General features: G+C 41.1%; 1 protein-coding gene across 2 annotated transcripts in view; it reads left to right on the top strand.

Annotated features, from left to right (window-relative positions):
* LOC126088518 (sentrin-specific protease 1-like) overlaps window positions 1-18,912 on the top strand; it is a 195,952-nt gene that overhangs the window by 108,796 nt on the left and 68,244 nt on the right. For both annotated transcript variants that reach the window (XM_049906670.1, XM_049906669.1), the window contains 6 exons: window positions 11,795-11,886; window positions 14,109-14,254; window positions 15,106-15,223; window positions 16,676-16,901; window positions 16,981-17,103; window positions 17,207-17,344. In XM_049906670.1, coding sequence (XP_049762627.1) covers window positions 11,795-11,886; window positions 14,109-14,254; window positions 15,106-15,223; window positions 16,676-16,901; window positions 16,981-17,103; window positions 17,207-17,344 — 843 coding nt within the window. The remainder of the gene's footprint in view (window positions 1-11,794; window positions 11,887-14,108; window positions 14,255-15,105; window positions 15,224-16,675; window positions 16,902-16,980; window positions 17,104-17,206; window positions 17,345-18,912) is intronic.

The raw sequence follows: 18,912 nt of genomic DNA, 5'->3' as shown, positions 1-18,912 counted from the left end.
AACATCTACTACTACTGAGTTGGTATTGTAAGCTTACCTAAGAAAGTTGTACCGAGAACAGGCTCCAGATGTTGTTGTTCCTTCACTCTTCACGTCCATGCAAAGAAATATGTTTTGGGAAACAAAGAAATTCGTTCACCTGACTAGTAGCACCAAAATAGACAGAAGTGACAAGATGTACAAACTAAGGTTGTGCTTTGAAATACTGAAGAAGGAATTTGGTAAACTTGGCATATTTCAATAACAACTCTCAAGCGATTAAATGATGATACATAATTATGGCAAACATTCAGCTAAGATGTTTCTGATGGGAAATTTGGTGTCTTAGAGAGTTCCCATGGCTTTCTGTGAAATTTTTCTCCATACTATGGCAAGGCAGACAGCAAATGGAGCTGTTACATGCCAGGATAGTAAATGAGCTAATCTGCACGATTCCAGAATCAGAGTATCTGAATCAAGCATTTTCTTACAACTTTTCACCAGTGTTCACACCCTCATTGCATTTAGGGAAGAGGAAAATGAAATCTACTGGAACAGAGATGCGAAGTAATGCATGCCTCTTGGTTAATGATGAAAAAGAAGATGACAAAAGAAAATGAACAAGGATTCTAAGACTATATGTTCATCAAAGGGGATTAAGTTCTGGCAGTAGAATGGAGGGATGACAAAACAGTATGTGTAGCCACAAGTTACAGTACTAATAGTCCTTTGAGCTGTGCTAAAACTAACTCACAGGCAAAGGAGCAGGAAATGTCTGTTACAGTGCCACATCTAGTTCAAGAACGCAATCCCATATGGGTGGAACGCAATCCCATATGGATGGCATTGATCTGCTGGTCAAGCAGATATCACTTTATAGGCTGAGGACAAGATCAAAGAAGTTGCAGGGCCATTATTCACTCAGGTGATTAATATATGCATGGTAAATACATGGCGTGCTTATCGAATTGTTAACCCTATTGAGAAGCACTAATTTTCGAATGTCTGAAGGAGAGTAGTAATGTATCATTCAAAGAAAGCAGGATCAACACCAAAATGCAGAGACCACAAGGAAGCAAACTGATGGGAGGACAGATGGGCACAGATGTTGAAGAACCTAACGGTGGTCTGAAAGGGTAGGCTAAACACTGTTGGCGGTGGCGTGTTTGTTGCTGTCAGAAGTAGTTTAACTTGTCGAGAAATTGAAGTAGATACTTCCTGTGAGTTAGTATGGGCAGAGGTCGTTGTTGGCAACCAGAATAAAATAATAATTGGATCCTTTTACCAACCTCCCAATTCAAATGATACAGTTGCTGAAAGGTTCAAAGAAAACTTGAGTTTGATTTCAAACACGTACCCGACTCATACGATAATAGTTGGTGGTGACTTTAATTTACCCTCAGTATGTTGGCGAAAATACATGTTTAATTCCGGAGGTACACATAAAATATCATCCGAATTTGTGCTGAACACATTCTCTGAAAATTATTTCGAGCAGTTAGTTCATGAGTCCACGCGAAAAGTAAACGGTTGTGAAAACACACTCGACCTCTTAGCAACAAATAATCCTGAGTTAATAATGAGCATCAAAACTAATTCAGGGATTAGTGAACACAGGGCTGTCGTAGCAAGATTGAATATTGTAATCCCCAAATCCTCAAAAAATAGACCTATTCAAAAAAGCAGACAAAAATTCACTTGACGCCTTCCTGAGGGACAATCTCCACTCATTCCAAATTAATAATATAAGTGTAGACCAGATGTGAATTAAATTCAGAGAAATAATATTGGAAGCAATTGAGCCTCCTTGGTACACAAAACGGGTTAGAACACTGTTGCAGAAACAACAGCAGCAACAGAACAGAACAGAACAGATGCAAAATCCCCAAGATTGGCAATCTTTTACAGAAGCTCGAAATTTAGTGCGGACAATAATGCGAGATGCCTATAACAGTTTCCACAACGAAACTTTGTGTCGAAACCTGGCAGAAAATCCAAAGAGATTCTGGTTGTATGTGAAGTATGTTAGCAGCAAGAAACAATCAATGCCTTCTCTGCACGATAGTAATGCAGATACTATCGAAGACAGTGCTGCCGAAGCAGAGTTACTAAACTCAGCCTTCCGAAACGCCTTCACAAAAGAAGACGAAGTAAATATCCCAGAATTCGAATCGAGAACAGCTGCCAACATGAGTAACGTAGAAGTAAATATCCTCGGAGTAGTGAAGCAACTTAAATCACTTAATAAAAGCAAGTCTTCTGGTCCAGACTGTATACCAATTAGGTTCCTTTCGGAGTATGCTGATGCATTAGCTCCATACTTAACAATAATATACAACTGTTCGCTCTACGAAAGATCCGTACCCAAAGACTGGAAAGTTGCAAAGGCCACACCAATATCCAAGAAAGGTAGTAGGAGTAATCCACTAAATTACAGGCCCATATCGTAACGTCGATATGCAGCAGGATTTTAGAACATATATTGTGTTCGAACATAGAGAATTACCTTGAAGAAAACGGTCTATTGGCACACAGTCAACATGGGTTTAGAGAACATCGTTCTTGTGAAACACAACTAGCTCTTTATTCACATGAACTGTTGAGTGCTATTGATGAGGGATTTCAGATCGATTCCGTATTTCTGGATTTCCAGAAGGCTTTTGACACTGTACCACACAAGCGGCTTGTAGTGAAATTGCGTGCTTATGGAATATCGTCTCAGTTATGTGACTGGATCTGTGATTTCCTGTCAGAGAGGTCACAGTTCGTAGTAATTGATGGAAAGTCATCGAGTAAAACAGAAGTTATTTCTGGCGTTCCCCAAGGGAGTGTTATAGGCCCTTTGCTGTTCCTTATCTATATAAACAATTTGGGAGACAATCTGAGCAGCTGTCTTCGGTTGTTTGCAGATGACGTTGTCGTTTATCGACTAATAAAGTCATCAGAAGATCAAAACAAACTGCAAAACGATTTAGAAGAAATTTCAGAATGGTGCAAAAAGTGGCAGTTGACCTTAAATAACAAAAAGTGTGAGGTCATCCACGAGTGCTAAAAGGATCTCGTTAAACTTCGATTAATCAGTCTAATCTAAAAGCTGTAAATTCAACTAAATACCTAGGTATTACAATTACGAACAACTTAAATTGAAAGGAACACACAGAAAATGTTGTGGGGGAAGGCTAACCAAAGACTGCATTTTATTGGCAGGATACTTAGAAAATGTAACAGACGTACTAAGGAGACTACCGACACTACACTTGTCCATCCTCCTTTAGAATACTGCTGCGCGGTGTGGGATCCTTACCAGTTAGGACTGACGGAGTACATCGAAAAAGTTCAAAGAAAGGCAGCCCGTTTTATATTATTGCGAAATATGGGAGAGAGTGTCACAGAAATGATATAGGATTTGGGATGGACATCGTTAAAAGAGAGGCATTTTTCATTGTGATGGAATCTTCTCACGAAATTCAAATCACCAACTTTCTCCTCCGAATATGATAATATTTTGTTGACACCGACTTACATAGGGAGCAGATAAAATAAGGGAAATCCGAGCTTGTACGAAAAGATATAGGTGTTCATTCTTTCCACGCGCTATACGAGATTGGAATAATAGAGAATTGTGAAGGTGGTTCGATGAACCCTCTGCCAGGCACTTAAATGTGATTTGCAGAGTATCCATGTAGATGTAGATGTAGAAAATTAGATCCAGGCAACTACTTAATTGTGCCAAATAATACACAGGAGGGATGTGGATAACTCAAGAAGAAAACGGCAAAAATGTATGATAGGTGCAATGTTGGTGAATATAACAAGTGTTCTGTTTCATTTCATACTGAATACACTCTCAACAATACATCAAGCAGTGTTTTTATTTTGTTCACGATGTTTCTTATAGTTTTCTACATTGACAATAATATTGTGCATTTTGGTAACTAATTTTGTGTATGTCGCAAAAATGGGATGGCCTGTAGTTTTTATACTAATGTACTGAAGTTTTTTAAAGCACCGTTCATCTATCACTCAGGGTGTAATGTTAATGTAAAAAAATAAAATAAGTAAATCTTGGCAAGTAATGGGCTAAATGATTACGTATGTGCAGTTGTTTCGCAAGCTGTTATGGGAAAAAAAAAAAAAACTTCAACAGCTGAAGCTGTCAGCTATTTACAACATTGAAGAGCCTGTCCCAACTTCTTAGCAGTATGTATTTTCCACTACCATTGTCTGGAATACTTTTCACAGCACGAGGAGTGTCAAATGCATCACCTCAGCGTCAGCTCTCCCAACATCTCATGAGGCCCACAGGCATAAATTATCTCCCTCACTTAGGAGTTATGGAATTTCAGACATTACAGCCGAGCTATATATCTCCATCTGACATGGATCAACATCAACAGTGTTGCATGCCCTCACTTCATGACACTCAGAGCAGAAGGTGAATTGAATCCAGGACATTGTCCCAAAGACTGGTGATCAGAGACTTCAGGTGTTCCTCCTGTCCATTCTGCTGTAAAGGCATAGGAAAAACTGTCAATAGCATGTGCCGGGCACAGACGGGAACCCATGCAAGTACCGGCCACACCTGATGGTGCTCAACTTCAGTGATCTAATGGGAACTGGCTGTGAATAGTGTCTGCACTCAGTGCAGTCCACTCTAAAAATGCCAGCAATTTCTTAATGGAAGAGGTTTTTGCAGTCTAGTAGTAACAGAATTAATGGTGAGAGAAGTGCAGGAACTATCTGGTGATAAATTTACCACCAACTGACTACTAAATAGGTACACCACTGTACAATATGCTGTCGACGATAGACAGCAGCAAGGGGCCACGTTTACCTATCCAGTCGCTTTCCCACTAACACTATTAAGGTCACTAACAATTTCATACTTACATATTTTGTTAATAGGAACAAATTTTACATACCTCACTTACCAATTACAAATAAGTACTCGTGTAATAATCTGAAAACAGCCCAACTATATAAATGTGAGCTCGGTGAACTTATTGTGTTTACTCATATAAGAGGACTGCACAGGAAATGCTGAGGAGGTACAGTCTCTCTGCAAAATGAAAGTGAGCACCGTTTGTAGTGGGGGGAGGTTACTTTACCTGAAAGAACACTACAGATGCTGTATGGAATAACAAGAATAAATTTCCCTTCTGCCAGTGTAGAACAGTAAGCAGACATTTACATAGTGTGTCTATATGCATTTCTTGCATTAGTATTGTTAGGAACTCGTATCTGTATTCCATGCAGTGTAAAAGACTTGATGGAAACTGAACACGACCTGGGCATGTCTGCGCACTGCATTGCCAGTGATTCATAAGGCGTGCTGCAGAGGATCAGTATAACTTTGTCAGACACCCTGTTGCTGCTGCTTGTGATGTAGTGGGGTAGATGGAGCAGGGAATCACTACTCCATCTTCAGCTTGTAGGCCTATAATCGATGGAAATGCATGATGGCTTCTGATGACCTACCATTCCTCACGCATCTAACCGCCCCTCCACCCTGTTTCACCCCCAGGACACAATTTTTCACTCAATACAGCTGTACCGCACTTCTAAGTGATACACACATTAAATATAAAATGTTCTTAACCCATTGTTGTGTCCTAACACAGGCTAGAGGGAAGACAGGGTTACAGGACAGTCTGCAATTTCCGAGTTGTTAGGAGCAAATGCAGAAAGACAAACTTACAGCGAAGATAGGTTGATTAAGTGGCTCAGTGCCAAACAGTCATAAGGCATCTATGAGAGGCACAGATTTTGAGACTCAATAGGATGCTTGCAGCAGGAGACTCTATGATTAACACTATTTGTTTGCAATCAGCTCAGCTGCCACACTGACGGCTAATTCTGAACATTAGAAAAAGCAAAGGATGCAACTGGCTGCACAACATAAGTTAGCGTCAGAGTCCATGATGTGAGAGCTAAGAGAAATAAGAATCACTAGCAGCATTCTGAAGAACAATAACACTTTGAGTGAGAAAAACAGGCTTTTCAGAGCTTACCAGAAGCTGGCAATTACTGACATAGAATTGGCGCCACAACGATCTGAGTGATAACTCTGTCTGAATACAAAAACATGAATTTTTAAAGGATTGTGCTGGCACACTGTTTTTCCTTCCTATAGTCAACCCTCCAGTCTATTAGCACTTTCCAGGCTTCGCCAATCTCACAATTCATTCTGCAACTGCAGGGCATCTCTGGCCAACCTTTTTCAGATTCCTCCTGTTCTGCTACTCTGTAAATAGGGATGTTTCTGGATTTTAACAAACTCCCAGTTTCGTAGCAACAGCATTCAGCTGAATCCTAAACATCACTGCCCTACATCGTATGGCTAGCAACAATAGTGTTTGGCACTTGGCCCCACCAAGGGGCCCTGCATGAGTGGGGACTACCGTTGTAGTGCTCTAACCTGTGTACCCCACTGATGTCGCAGTTCTCAGGGGCAAATATCATGCTTGCTGCCTCTGCTAAGACGTGCCTTTTTGTTACTATCTTCTACTGTGGTACTTTAAAGCAGTGTCCAGGTGGTGGGTGGAGATACCAGTTAATTCTCTGATGTGAAACTTCTCCACTGGGACAGCTGGCTAGAGCATCTGCATTTCACAGGTCTCTACTGTTACTGTTTACCTCTGGTTCACCTAAAAGCTACCATTTTTGCTTGTTCTGCAGCTATATCTACATGCAAACTCTACAAGACACTGTACAAGGTGTGGCAGAGAGTACCCTGTACCACTACTAGTCATTTCCTTTGATGTTCCACTCACAAATAGAGCGAGGGAAAGATGACTGTCTACCTGCCTCCGTATGAGTCCTAATTTCTTGTAATGTATCTTTGTGGTCTTCAATATGAAATGTCTTTTGGCGCGAGTAGAATCATTCTGCAATCGGCTTCAAATTCTGCTGCTTTAAATTTTCTCAGTATTGTTCCATGAAAAGAATGTTGGCTTCCTTGCAGGAATTCTCATTTGAGCTCCCAAAGCATCTTCGCAATACTTGCACATTATTCAAAACTGCTGATAACGACCTAGAAACCCGCCTTTTAAATGTTACAACATCTTCCTTTAAAATGATCTGGTGCAGATCCCAAACACTCGAACAGTACTCAAGAATAGTTCGCACCAGCATCGTATATGCTGTCCCCTTTACAAATGAACCACACTTTCCCAAAATTCTGTCATTAAACCAAAATAGACCATTTGCCTTCCCTACCACAATCCTCACATGCTCATTCCCTTTCATATATGTTTGCAATGTTATATCCAGATATTTAAATGATGTGACTGTGTCAAGCAGTTCACTACTAATGCAGTATCTAAACATTATGGGTTTGTTTTTCCTAATCATCTGCATTAACTTACATTTTTCTAGATTTAGAGCCAGCCACCATCCATCACACCAACTAGAAAGGCAGTCCTGATAATGCCCTTGTCTCTGATGAACATTTGCCATCAAGGACAAGGCATTGGATTCTATTACTTCAGAAGTCTTTGAGCCACACACATCTATGGGCACCTCTTCCATATTCTCGTACCTTCATTAACAGAATAAACGCACTAGAAAATACTTTGGCGTCGTCGAGCTGTCACCCCATATATTACGAGAAAATCAAATCAGATACTTTTCCAAAGTGAATGAATGTGGATGGTTTGATTGAAGGTGATTAATTGGTGCGTAGTAGAGGGTATTTTCTGTGGGGACATTACAAGTCTACAGTGGGGCACTCTCTCAAATGTTTTTTGGAAATCCAGAAATATGGAATCTGCCTGTTGCCCTTCATTCAGTATATCATGTGAGAAAAGGACAAGCTGAGTTTTGTATGAGCAACTCTTTCTAAAATCACGTTGATTCATTGACATAAGCTTCTTGGCCTCAAGGAAATTTATTGTATTCAAACTTGAAGATTGTTCAAGAATTCTGCAACAAACTGATGTAAAGGATATTGGTCTATAATTTTTTGGGTCTGTTCTTTTACCGTCCTTATATACAGGAGTCACCAGTCACTTGGGACTTTGTGATAAATTCCAGCTACATAAGGAGCCAGTGCCATAGAGTACTCTTTGTAAAACCAACTTGTGGTGCCATGCAGACCTGGCAATTTATTTGTTTTCAATTCTTTCAGTTGTTTCTCTATGGCAGGGATGCTTGTTACAGTGTCATTTGTATGAGAGTCTGTTTGATGCTCAAACAATGGTATGTTTGTACAATTGTACTGTGTGAACGATTTCTTAAACACGAAATTTAAACTTTGTCTTTTGTCTTGCTATCTTCAACTGCCACCCCTGCTCCCTCTGCCGCCCCCGCTCTCCCTCTGCCACCCCCGCTCTCCCTCTGCCACCCCCGCTCTCCCTCTGCCACCCCCGCGCTCCCTCTGCCACCCCCGCTCTCCCTCTGCCACCCCCGCGCTCCCTCTGCCACCCCCGCGCTCCCTCTGTGACACCCCCCGCGCTCCCTCTGTGACACCCCCCGCGCTCCCTCTGTGACACCCCCCGCGCTCCCTCTGTGACACCCCCCGCGCTCCCTCTGTGACACCCCCCGCGCTCCCTCTGTGACACCCCCCTCAGCTCCCTCTGTGACACCCCCCTCAGCTCCCTCTGTGACACCCCCCTCAGCTCCCTCTGTGACACCCCCCTCAGCTCCCTCTGTGACACCCCCCTCAGCTCCCTCTGTGACACCCCCCTCAGCTCCCTCTGTGACACCCCCCTCAGCTCCCTCTGTGACACCCCCCTCAGCTCCCTCTGTCAGCCTTAGACCCACTTAATGATTTTACATGGAACCACAATTTTTTCAGTTTCTCAGCCATATCTTTTACTACACTATGACCATGGTAATTGTTGTTTGCTTCACACATTTGTCTTTTCACACAGATGCAAGTCTCTGCTAACCTTCGTAAGTCATCATTTGTGCATTCTTTTTTGAACTGAGAGTCCAACAGACCTTTGCTTCCTCAGCATTTACCAAATTTTGTAGTCAAACCATGGTCATTCTTTTGTATCCTTAATCCACTTGCTAGGCACATAGCTCTCCAGACCATGATTTATAATCTGTTTAAACTTTGCCCCTAATTTCTCTATGACAATCGTAATGGAAGTAATTGATGTGTCAATTCATTGTTTAAGTAAGATACTACCAACTGTTTGTCAGGTCTTTTGAACAGAAACACTCACTTAGTCCTCTCTACTGATTTATTAACTTTCATAACCACAGTCGCTGTTGTGACATGATCACTAAACCCAATCTCCTACCTGGTAAGGTCCAGTCTCTTTGTAGGGACAAGGTCTAAGGTATTTCCATTGCATGTAGGCTGCTAAACCCACTGCTAAAGACTATTTTCAGAAAACATGTTCAAAATTGCATTGTTAAAGCTGCATTGTGTCTTTGATTTCCTATCTTGGAATGCCCTTGTTGGCCTCCAACAGCCTTAAGCTTAATAATGTACATGTAATTAAATTGTCAATGTACGACACACCACTAACTTTAACAGTAATCATTGTTATTAAACCATTAAAACATTATTTTTAAAATCTGTGATTTTTCCATCCCCAGTAATATGGAAATTATTAGTCCCAGAGAAAAAATGAATAAGGCAATGTTTGTAGAAAATTTAATTTAGTTTCGTTTTGAAATGAGAAACATTTTTGCTAGAAGTAATGGTTGTAGACGTATTCAAGAAAAACTTAAAATGGTGAACTTTAAATGCTCCCACTACAAACTGACACTCACACGCCACAGGTGTGGAATTTTGGTATGGTGTTCATGGCACCCCTCCTCTTTCCCTCTGTCCCCGCTCCCTCCCTCCCTCTTCCTGCCCCCAGTCACTCCACTCTCTTCTCCCCACCCCCCTCTGCCTCTCCTCAATCCCCCCTCCCCCCAATCCCTCTCTCCCCCCCCGCTCCATCTCTCTCGCCCCGGCTCCATCTCTCTCGCCCCGGCTCCATCTCTCTCGCCCCGGCTCCATCTCTCTCGCCCCGGCTCCATCTCTCTCGCCCCCGCTCCATCTCTCTCGCCCCCGCTCCATCTCTCTCGCCCCCGCTCCATCTCTCTCGCCCCCGCTCCATCTCTCTCGCCCCCGCTCCATCTCTCTCGCCCCCGCTCCATCTCTCTGTCGCCCCCGCCCCCGCTCCCTCTCTCTGTCGCCCCCGCTCCCCCTCCTCCCCCCCCCCACCACTCCCTCTGTCACCCCCCCCTCCCTCTCCCCCTTCGCATCCCTCTGTAATTAGAGCTTGTGTTTAATTCAAAACACACAGTTTATCACTGTCACAGTTCAGTTACACTATCGGTCCTATCAGTTGAACGTAAAGATTCTCTTTTTCGTTGTCCTCAATGAGGATGACGAGATTTTTATTTGAAGTTAGAATCACCTCTTTATGTACAGACTTGCAGAAGAACTGCAACCTTTAGTGTTACTTAAATCTGTACCAGTAGAAGTAGAAATGAACAAGAACACAGTGAATATTATAATAAACAACCTTTCATGCCAAAAATTCTTTTCCAAAAATTAACATGAGTTTATTGAAGTTTTTGCAAACCAATAGATGCAACTTCAGGATGAAATTTTGTCATCATTATTGTATGGATTGGAAAGAGGAATAAACTGTAGCTTGAGGGCTGCAACTAGCTTCTGTCCACTTTCTGTAGAAGTAGGCTTGATGAAATTATCACTTTCAGTTTTATCCATTAGAAGCTTGATAAGTTTGACAGTATTTTTGCTCCACTTTACACAGCCCATGTAAGTACATAAAGGTGAAATACAAAGATTCTAAAGTTCCATAGCTTTTATTTCTTGAGCATAGCAGCTCTTTGTTTGCTGTCTTAATACTGACTCAGTACAGTTTCCAGTGGTATAAATCTTTTTCAGTTGTGAAGAAGTTTTCGGAGTGTGCCTTTTTGTGCTTACTTTTCTCCATCCGTAAAGCACAATATCTTTGTTAATAAATACAGTGTATCTAGTTCGTGGTCTTGCGGTATCGTTCTCGCTTCCCACGCACAAGGTCCCGGGTTCGATTCCTGGCGGGTCAGGGATTTTCCCTTCCTCAAGATGACTGGGTGTTGTGTCGTCTTCATCATCATCATTCATCCACATTACGCTCAGAGGAAGGCAGTCTCAAACTACCACCTTTGCTAGGACCTTGCCTAGTCGCCGGTGCAGGTCTCCTGCATCGTCCCCTACGCTCCTCAGAGTATGGGACGTCATCATCATCATCATCATCATCATCATCATCATCTATGATGTGTGAGTAACATCTGTGGTCAAAATGTGATAAACATGTCGATTGTATTTTAGCATTGTTGTGAACCATATTTTATGCCAATTTAGATCAAGAATGAACCTCACTCAGTGTATCCAAGTTTACTGTTACCCAAACAATAGACTGATGAACAGAGTTAAGTTTCAGAAGTCGGGTCAAAATTGACATCCAGTGAGTGATGATTATAAAATTGGTCCCTATACAATGACAAAGTTTTATTGGGAAAATTATGGATATATAAGGTAACAACAAAATCAATTATATTTTCAAAAAACATGTTAAAGTGGTACTTATGCAACTGGTCGTCATTGATGCTATATTCATTATTATGTGGCTAATTTAAAATAATGGTTTGTGTAAACCTGATGTCATTTATAATATATTTATTGTCTCGTTATCAATCTGTAGGTTGTTTGTACCTTCCAGTCATAGAATTAAGACTTCAAATGTGGTTATGGGACATCCCATTTTCAGGGTCATTGCAGTATTGTTGCTGTTCTCCTTTTTTTTCCTCCAAGCTTTTGCTTCATTGCATAACACCTTATGGCTTAATTTTTCAGAGTATACGTCTTGATGAAAAAATGCAGTACTCTCAACTTTTGAAACAACAATGTTCTTCATCCCCATACTTCTTTGGCAGCTGTGCAGAAAGGTATGTATAGAATCTGTTCTGTGAATCAGTTAAAACTTCATTTATAAGCTATGTTTATAAAACTACCCTTGTGGTTTCTTGTTGATTTGTTGTTGTTGTTGTTGTTAGTGGCCTATTGTTCTCCTTAGACGTGAAAGGAAATGTTTCTTAATAAGCAAGTCAGTCGTGGTTTAAAGCATTCGGCTTGCGTCCCAGTCACAGAATTGTTACCGAGATATCCAGTACTGTTATGATGATCTCTCTGCCAATTAGCAGTCACTGATAGCTCAGACTGACTGTGGTGTGTTACACAACTGAGTTTTTCTATTGTAAATCAACATCTGTCCTCAGGAAATTGAGGTGAATGGTGCTATTCAATATCGTAGAATGATATAAGTATTTAAAGATTTGCAGGGTAAAGTAAATCTGGTGTGAGTTCTGTTTTGTTTATCTACTTGGATAGTTCTGTCTGAAAGCAAATCAAACTAGAATCAAAATCTTTCTGTTCACATAGCTTCAAAAGCTTTCATCCTTCCTAAATCAACATGAACCTGGGGAAAAGACCAAATAATAGTATGTTTTAAAATATTGCACCATAGAAAGGGACATGACATTTGGAATAAAAGGATAAATCAGGAACTGTACAAGAAGTCATTGAATTAACAGAGGAAATAAGGAAAAGTTTGATGGGAATGAGCTACAGCTGATAGTCCAGGAGGATCTGGGAGTACACTAAGAAATGCAAGATCATCATCATGACATGGAAAAATGCCATCCTAGGTACAGAAGACCATATGGCTGGTGGGGGGGGGGATACAAAACACAGGGAGACAGAGTTTAGGAAAGCCAGGAAATAGCAAAGGACTCTTTAACAGTCCGACAGAGGGAAGCTATAGAGGTCAGATGTTGAAGATGTTTTGGGAGTGGAAAAGACAGGAAACAAAAGCATAAGCTAAACCAAACAGCAATTTCAAAAGAGATGTGGATACACTAAAGGAATGTGAAGGAAGCACTGAAACTGGTAAAATGCCACAATAACAGATGTTAGAACATCAAGATAAGGCATGCAAAGAGTCAGTACTGTAGTACAAAGAAGAAAAAGTTTTTGGCTGTTACATGTATTCATTTGTTTGATTATTTGCAACATGCTCCATTAAAAATTTTTGTGATACTACATGTATGTGTTCTCTCTCTCTCTCTCTCTCTGTGTGTGTGTGTGTGTGTGTGTGTGTGTGTGTGTGTGTGTGTGTGTGTGTGTGTGTGTGTGTGTGGTTGGGTGCGTTGGATGATGATGACGATGAGAGAAGAGAGAGAGTCAAACCCAGTGCCCGCATGTAGCCTTATTCCACGCGAATATCACCAAGAGGGCTGCCAAGCTTAACATCCCCATTTGACAGACGGATTGCCATCAACAGTCTTACATGCCTTATCTTCATGAGGCATTGCGGAGAGGTTTGGTATTTAAAACGGGACATTGACACAGAGTCTGATGATCAAGAACTGACCACCTCTCCTCCCCGTGCTGGCAAAATACTGGCAGTGAAAATTTTTTTGACCACAAGGTTACGAACCGCCTTACTCCAGGGTCAAGCGCCAAGGCACAAGTGTGCATTAGTGACCTTGGTCACAGAGGCAGGTATATGTGTTAGTATTTTTTCTTTTGTAATCATTCTACACATATTTTTTTTTCTTTTGTAATCATTCTACCGATACAAAAAAAACTTATAAGCTAATTCACAAGTTTTCTAGTACTACATCGTAATCTGTTTGTCACTTGCCTGCCCATCAATCTATGTAAAGATGAGTGTTATAAATTTTGCATATAATTGATGCATAGATGTTTTTCTGAATATGTGAAAAAGTGTAGGGAAAATATCACTTAAGCAAGTGGGAGTGGTACTACCTTTCATGTGCTTGAAGAATACCTTCTTTCACACTGGTTCTCGAATTGTGACACATATACTAACAGTTTATTTGTTCTTTCCGTTTTCCTTCATTAAATAACCTGTCCAAACAATGCTAGCTATAAGATTAATAAAATTTTGTCACTTTTTATTTACGCTCTGTTTTAGTTCATAGAAGTTCTGCACAAGTGATGAATCAACACAAATAGATCGAAAATTCTTCTTTTGAAGTTGTGGCTAACTGTTTTTTGTAATAGAAATAAGTAAACAAATATGAAAAGTGAATGACTAATGCTTTATTGAGTTTATTTAACAGCTTTTTTATATGTGATGTTTCAGTTCACCAAGAAAAACAGCTAGTGATAAAATGACAAATGAAGGGTTATCCAAAAGTAAATCTGTAGTAGATATTATCGATCTTACGGAAGATGGTACTGAAGGTGAAAAGACTAGCAAAGACAGAGACACAGATGCTAAGAAGCTAGGTAATTGTGCACATTGTATGTAGGTATTCAGTATATACATGTGAATTTAAGTACATCTTTTTTTCACCTGAGCTAAATTTTTAGATTTGGAAATTTGAATGAATGATAAGTTCCAATAACCTGTATGTTGGGCAGGCTTATTAAAATTTCCCACGTATTGTCATCAGAGTACTAAGTGAAATCGCTTAAAATATTTGTGGTCTTAAGGGCTACAGCTTAGTTATTAAATGTGTTACTAATCTTGAATGAGTGTCTCCTTTCTGAGAGTTCTGCAGGCTCTATAATAATTTTGATAAATTTGATTTGTGTAATAGTTTATATTTAATATTTTTAGAATGAGATTTTTAATCTGCAGCAGAGTGTACGCTGATATGAAACTTCCTGGCAGATTAAAACAGTGTGCTGGACTGAGACTCAAACTCGGTCCTCACAGCTTTATTTCTGCCAGTACCTTGTCTCCCACCTTCCAGACTTCACAGAAACTCTCCTGCAAACCTCATTCTGGAAACATCCCCCCAGGTTGTGGCTAAGCCATGTCTCTGCAATATCCTTTCTTCCAGGAGTGCTAGTTCTGCAAGGTTCAGAGGAGAGCTTCTGTGAAGTTTGGAAGGTAGGAGACGAGGTACTGGCAGAAGTAAAGCTGTGAGGATGGGGCGTGAGTTGTGCTTGGGTAGCTCAGATGGTAGGCAACGGTCCCGAGTTTGACTCTTGGTCCGGCACACAGTTTTAATCTGCCAGGAAATTTTGTTTAATATTTTTGTTTATAATTAGTGGATACTCCTCTGATAACTAGGAAGGTGTTATGCTTTATAGTTTGTGTCCAGAATAATTATGTTATGTCATCATTGCAGGTAACGAAGACCTTGAAATCATAGAGGAGAAAACTTCTCAGTCGAAGAAGGAGAGCTATGGAAAGGTTTTTAATCCCTTTAAAAGTCAACTATTCTGCACCAACTGGATATCTGCAGAGTAAGTTCTCTCTCTCTCTCTCTCTCTCTCTCTCTCTCTCTCTCTCTCTCTCTCTCTCTCTCCCTCTCCCCCTCTCCTCCCCCTCTCCTCTCCCCCTCTCCTCCCCCTCTCCCCCTCCCCTCTCCCCTCCCCTCTCCCCTCCCCTCTCCCCTCCCCTCTCCCCTCCCCTCTCCCCTCCCTCCCCTCTCTCCCCATCCTCCCTACCCCTCTCTCCCCTGTCCCTCCCTCCCCCGTCCCTCCCTCTCCTTCCCCTCCCCCTCTCCCCCACTCTTTCCCTCCCACCCCTGTCCCTCCCTCTCCTCCCCCTCCCCCCTCCCACCTCCCCTCCCCTTCTCCATGCACACACATTCTCTGCCTTGACCTTGACACAATAAGATGATATGAAAGAGACATAACCCTTTCGGGGCTACGAGGACCGAGTGTCCTTCCTGCCCAGCCACCTGACAGGGGTGAGCATATTGTGGGCATGCATGATGGGTGGCTGACTCAACTGAAGCCCGCTGCAGGCTATGGCCCATGTAGACTAATTACACCTTTCAATGGGCGTAAACCACTGTTCAATAATACTCTTTATAAAATCAGTATCAGTCTGTATGGTCACAGTGGTTGCAATTTCCGATAACAACATTTAAAACTAGTGCCCCCCCCCCCCCCCCCTCCCTTTCTGTTAGATGAATGCCTTCCCCTTCAGGCCTTCCTACCTGCCTGGCATTGCCTTCCTATCTGCCTGGCATAAATGAATGCCTTTAGCTGTCTGGGTATTCCACCTGCGGGGTGTATATGGATGCCCATAGACATCTGGGCATTCTGCTTGCCAGGCATACAGGTATGCCCAGGACTGTGAAAGGGTTAAATTAGTCACAAAAATTACACAGGATGCTATGTAAGTATTTTGTGTGTTTCAGAAGTTTGTCATACTTGTAATAATATAAATTAGTCAAAGGCAGTAGTGCCATGCATTTTACATGAAGTTGTAGAGGTAACTGGAGCTTTTGGTGGAGCTCACGACAAATGTGCTTTTAAAAATATATCTGTGAAATTCAGCTAGACTGGTTAACATTTATGGAACATCAGCCATAAGTGTGTTACCTAAAATAATGGTGCATTTGTGCTGGATGCTGCATGTGTAGAGAGGTAAGCAGGATATTGTAGGGAGAACAATAAGCTGCTTTAAACACAAGTACTTCAGTGGGACCATCCACACAGCACACTGTGTGGTTTTTCTAGCTCAGGACCTATCATCCTGCCTGCTTACCTTGCTGCAGGACAGGATTCCGTGTTAGGTAATGCAGTGTATTACAGGAAAGAGCATTTTTCATATAAAATGGAAACGCACACATTTAAAGAGGCATTGCTTAGTATAGTTCAGACAGAAATCATTATAGCCTCTTTAATACTCACACTGTTGCTTGGAATACAACACTTTTGTTACAATATTACTCTACATTCCAGGAGTGAGCTGTTTGACTATGTTGCTAAAGAACGTGAAAGAAGGGCGGAGGAGGAGAGAATCAAAGCTGAATTATATCGAAAGAGAAATAAACAGTTATATGCTGATATTCTTGAAGAACGAATTCGTAATCACATGAAAATAACTGAAGCAATTTTAGAAGATGAGGTCATTGTTGAAGAAGAGGAAGAAGAAGCAGCCCTTCCTAAACTGACTCCGGAAATTGAGGTATTTTTTAGAAGCAGTCTTATGTACAATGTTAAAGATGGCTATAATTTTGTATTGACTCATTACCTTTTTCACACAGAGAAGAGTAGCCTCCGCTCTAAGACCTGAACCACAGTCTGAAGTTCTTGTGGAAGCTTTCAGTCTGAAAATAACGAGGCATGATATTTGTACTCTTGCAGGTACAAATTGGCTTAATGATGAGGTAAGAATCAGTAACCTACACCTAGTTTTTGAAGGCAGAAACTTATTTAGAAGATTGTAGAAATGAAATTGTGAGTAGAAATACAACCTTTTTGCTGTTCTAGGTTATCAATTTTTATATGAACTTGCTTATTGAAAGAGGAAAGAAGAATAAATATCAACCAGTATATGCTTTCAACACATTCTTTTATCCAAGGTTGCAGTCAAGTGGCTATTCTGCTGTGAAAAGATGGACAAGAAAGGTAAACTGTTATACTGTACTACATTTAAAATTTTCCAACTATTTTTAATATAATTTCATTTTATAGCAATCTGATTTGGTTTAAAGTAAACTTGAAAAAATTGAAGGAAGAGATACAGCTATTATACACAAAAATATGAGAAATGATGAAAAGCTTACTTGCACTTCTTTGTACAGGGTACCTAAAAAAAAATTATATTTGACATTTCAAAATAAGTGGACGTTGAAGTCTGTCGACGCGATCTTCATTTATTATTGAAATATACAGTTTAAGAATTTACTTATTAAAAATTATGTCATTTAAATTCAATCTAGCATGAGCACAGCACTCATTTAAACGACGAACAAAATTTTGCTATTTGGCTCAGCATGTAGGCATTGGATGGCTGCCGCTTTGCTAAGGATCCTTTCTTTCACTTGTCAAGAGAAGTTGGATGATTGACATACACTCTAGATTTCACATATCCCATATAAAAAATCCATGGGGCTCCAATCTGGACTGCATGGGTGCCAGTTGTGTCACCCTTTGGAGGTCAATTTGCCTGGGGAAAGACCGAGCGAGGTGGCGCAGTGGTTAGCACACTGGACTTGCATTTGTGAGGACGACGGTTCAATCCCGTCTCCGGCCATCCTGATTTAGGTTTTCTGTGATTTCCCTAAATCACTTCTGGCCGGGATGGTTCCTTTGCAAGGGCACGACCGATTTCCTTACCCATCCTTCCCTCACCCGAGCTTGCACTCTGTCTCTCATGACCTCGTTCTCGTCGGGACCTTAAACACTAATCTCCTCCTCCTCCTGCCTGGGGAAATTTCATAAACTTGCAGTATACAAGTGTTAGACATGTGTGCTGTGGCTTGTCTCTCTCAGTGAACCAGTGTTCTTTGGTAATAAACAGGAAGTTTTCCAATTCAGGCTCCAAAAAGTCATTAACATTGTCACATAATATTCCAAATTCATTGTAACGGCAAGATCACTCTCTCCCTCGAAAAAATATGGGCCTATTATCCCTTGAATAGACCTCGCAGTCCATACAGTAGCTTTTGGCAAATGAAGGGGTTTGTTGTGCTTCTGTTTAGAATTTGTTGCAATACAGTAGCAGCAGTTTTGCTTATTGATGTTACTGTTCAGGTGAAAATGAGACTCGTCAGAAAACAAGATGGTGATAAATGAAGCACATTCATTCACATCATTAACAAACTGCAGCCTATGTCTGGCATCCTGAGACTTTAAGTCTTGCACCAGCTTTATTTTGTAAGAGTGCAGTTTAAGGTCCTTTTGCAGAATTATTTGCAGTGATGGTGTATTCACATTTAAAGACCTTGCATGCTTACAAATGGAGAGGTAATGTGAACAGACAAATTTATGCTCTTCTGATTCACCCATTCTTGATGACCTAGGTCAGTGTTGAACTGGTCTTCTCAAACTTTTTGGTCCATTCCTGGGGAAGACTTTGAGCATTATTTACATTATGCAACCCATGATCACTGCAAAATTTCCTGCATGCTACAATTGCTGAATGACCAGTTTTGTAAAATTCTTGCATGTAGAATGCGCGTTCCTCTCCTGAG

This window comes from Schistocerca cancellata, chromosome 6 (assembly GCF_023864275.1).
Source record: "Schistocerca cancellata isolate TAMUIC-IGC-003103 chromosome 6, iqSchCanc2.1, whole genome shotgun sequence".
NCBI classification, from domain to species: domain Eukaryota; kingdom Metazoa; phylum Arthropoda; class Insecta; order Orthoptera; family Acrididae; genus Schistocerca; species Schistocerca cancellata.
This window is presented reverse-complemented; position numbering and strand designations above follow the sequence as displayed.